Raw genomic sequence first — 3,634 nt, 5'->3', positions numbered from 1 at the left:
TCTGTCTCGCCCAGCGAGACACAACAGTTCTGTGGCAGTTTAGTGATCTCTCGCCCAACGAGAGATAGGGCTCACCCAGCGAGCAGACCGTTTTGGTTGGTTAAGTTTCGAGAATCAAAGGAAAGAAGTCAGTTCTTTTCGTGGTGGAAACGCAAAAAAACTCGAAAGCTTCGGTCAAGGGCATCTTGTGGATGAAATTACAGCGAATTCTTCCATCTACTCGTGCGAATTCATCAAATCCGTATGTTATAGATGATTAGGAGTAGCTAGTCTCTATTTTCATTAGGATTGGATGTAATGAATTCAGACACTATGTGACTTTTCCTATGCTATATAATTTCCTTCGTATTCAATTGTTCTATCTTGATATTTAATGTGTATGATAGGAATATCATGTTATTTGTTGTTACTAAATCATTGGAAAATGAATTTGGAACTAGACATGGATAAAACATCTCAAGAGTTATGATCTAGGAATAGACATTAACTCTTGGTCATTCTAGAATTGTGATCTTAATGCAAATTGTATGCTAAAATGGCTAAGGAATTAGAGTTTTAACATATGATTTAGAACTTGCTTCTAAGGGATTAGAGTAAGTATGCTTTTAACATGAATGTGAGTACGAAGGGATGTATATATTGTGTAGCGTTACATTATATGATAAGTCGCATGTTGCATTATCACCACATTCAGCAAGTTCCATTGCCTGAAAAATTTAACATCCAAAATTATAAATTTTTATCAGACCACAAATCAGACTGACTTTAAAATACTTACAAAAGAACTCCCAGTATGAGTATGTATACAAATCATACGTTTTCCAACCTCAATTGCCTGCATTATTCAATATACATTAAAACATACAATACATTAAAATGTGTATTAATAAAAGCAGCCAACTTCAAATGTACTCACTATGGACTTCTCCTTATGAAGTTGTAATTCATTAGAACAATTTTCCTTAGCTTCAACAATTTTGATTACCTGCAAAATTTGATCTTTTTAGTTCTATCTCAAAATAGATGACATAATCAATACAGAACAATTAAAATTACAACCTGAGTTTGTCCAAGAATACTACTAATGTGACCTATAATTTCACGATCAGTTGAAACTCTCATTACTGAAGCAGGTCGATTATTTCCTTGGGGCTTGACCTTGAAAGCCAAAGTACAGCCCAAAAGAACGTCTAGATCCTCTGGAAAACACATAGGATCCTCCTCACCATCCTAATATATTTTGAGAAAGAAAGATGAAATGAAATATGAGTATTATTATGACACTATTATATTACTAATGGAAAAGTCAAGTTGTACAACCTTGATCATTTTCTTTTGCAAATCACCAGCAGATACACCAATTAAATTGATGCAGTCTTAGTCCCAAAGCATGAAGTTAGCAACCTTTTTTCCATCAATCACTTGAATTTCAAGCTTGTATCTGAAAACACATATTCAATCATAAATAAGATTATAACATACGTAATCTATTAAGCATCTATTAGTAATTAGTAAGATATTTTTATTACACAGCTATTACTAACCTCATTTTTGGATACTCATTATAACCATCACAATTCAAACACTTAAAAGAACCAACTTCATATGTTCTTTTTGCACATAAGTTACAAACCAAGTAACTCCATCCATCATTTCCTAAGTTAAATTTAAGTGTATGTGCAACAGTAACACATGAAATCTCCTACAACAATAAACGAAGGGTTAATAATAACAAAAATCGACTATAAAAGTATACAAAATCAAAACTACCTCTATGACAGTCAGGATCTCTGAAACACTTTTAACAACAGTTTTATACATAAACCTATCAACATGACTAATCTGGGAAGACCCACTATATTGGCTTCCCTCCTCAAAAATTTCATGAGTAGAGGTTCTACACAATAAACATTAGTTAGTACTTTATCAAATACAAAGATTTATACAATAAGATAGTCGTAATATAAAACTATTACTTTGAAAATTCCTTCCTAAATTCAGTCAGTTCAGGTATATCATCTCCCAAAATCAACTTCGATCCATTCCAACAATTAGACAATGACACCGGCCATGGACCTATACAAAATAATTTAAATAAATTTACAAATTATGCAGACTAAAGAATATAACAAACATTTTGAAATACAATGAAACCTGAGACAACCTTTATCTTTGCTTGAGTAAGAATAATAGCAGGATAAGGTGTTTCACGACTTTCCCTCCAATAACTAATCAATCGCATACAATATGAATCCCAAAGAGTGCAACAGATGGATGCACCATTGCATTATAGAAAAACAAACAACAACTTCAAAATAGCATTAAAATGAAATAATAAACTTAGTCTATGACAAATAATAACATTACAATCAATTGTACCTCAAGTCCTTTAGGTCAAAGACAACATTTTTGGAACTTGGTTTCTCCTCCACATTATCCACCACACCAATGACATCTAAAATGGAAAAACAAAACAGTAAATAAACATAACAAAAATATAGCAAACATATATGAATGAAGGACAAAAAACTTACCAACCAACAAATCTGCAGAATAGTGTCCATCAATGATATCCTTTATACTCTTGAACTTCCAAACTTTTGCAGGAATACTGGCAATTGGTTGTCGTCATACAGACGTTGCTCTAATAAACAATAGCCTAAAGGGGTGCTCGCAAACTCTATATTGAGCTCTGTTGTTTAAGATTTTGAAGTTATGCATTATATAACTTTCTCCCTCCTTTAGCTTGTCTTCCCACATACTAATGTCTTCCTTCTTAATCATAGCAGGGATAACATCACCCTGACCAGCATAATCATGCATAAACGTCAAATATATCCATTTTTCTCCAATTTCAAAGATGTAATGCACATAGACAATACAATGATACATTACCTTTTGATCTGTCAGAATCATCTCCATATTTCGTTTGGAATCCCATGACTCAACAAACCAAAGATCCACAATTCGGACAACAAGTTTCAAAGTCTCCCTTTTTTCATCAATATACTTGATCATATCAAATTTCCTTGTCATCTAATATATATCAATAAAATAGGTCAAATGTTTTACAGGAAAAAAAAGTATACAACTTCAAAATAACAAAACACATGAACAACACTCAAAATAACAACATCTAAAACAATAAATAATGTTCAACCGTTTCTAAATAAAAAATATCAACATTTTCTTCGACACCCAAAACATAGCAAAAATTATATATTTGAGCTTTATAAGCAAAAAAAAGTTGTGCACCGAGTAAGAAGAAGAACAAAAAAAAAAGAAGAACACCGGAAAAAAGAAACAGACATAAATGAACAGAGTAAGAAGAAGAACAACAACAACAAAATGATAAAAATACAACAAAAAGAAACTACACCGAAAACAACTTCTGCAAACCTTCAACAACAACAATCACAAAAAATAAAAAACACGAACAAAAAAATTTCAAACTTAAGCTACTGTGAAGAACAAAAAGAAGGAGCTTTAAAAAAAATAACAATGATCAACCAACAAAAATAAACAACTAAAAAAAATTATGTTGGTATGAAGAAGAAGAAAGAAGATGCAATGAAGTTGAAGAAGAAGAAAAAAGAAAGCAAATATGTCTTTCAACAAAGCTAACGGAAGAACA

General features: G+C 31.8%; 1 protein-coding gene across 1 annotated transcript; it reads right to left on the bottom strand.

The window, feature by feature from the left end:
* Positions 1 to 605: 605 nt before the first annotated feature.
* LOC146887883 (uncharacterized) lies at positions 606 to 3,036 on the bottom strand. Its single transcript, XM_085670450.1, has 12 exons — positions 2,896 to 3,036; positions 2,730 to 2,802; positions 2,380 to 2,455; positions 2,155 to 2,228; positions 1,977 to 2,076; positions 1,771 to 1,897; positions 1,545 to 1,702; positions 1,405 to 1,441; positions 1,060 to 1,230; positions 917 to 985; positions 779 to 835; positions 606 to 707 (listed from the first exon to the last, which is right to left on the bottom strand). The coding sequence occupies exons 1-12, from the start codon at positions 3,034 to 3,036 to the stop codon at positions 606 to 608; spliced, it is 1,185 nt and encodes a 394-aa protein (XP_085526576.1).
* Positions 3,037 to 3,634: the final 598 nt, after the last annotated feature.

Source organism: Vigna unguiculata, chromosome 3 (assembly GCF_037176805.1).
Source record: "Vigna unguiculata cultivar grain cowpea cultivar isolate G323 ecotype 2 chromosome 3, ASM3717680v1, whole genome shotgun sequence".
Classification (NCBI taxonomy): domain Eukaryota; kingdom Viridiplantae; phylum Streptophyta; class Magnoliopsida; order Fabales; family Fabaceae; genus Vigna; species Vigna unguiculata.
Note: the sequence above shows the minus strand (reverse complement) of the source record. Positions and strands in the feature narration are given on the sequence as shown.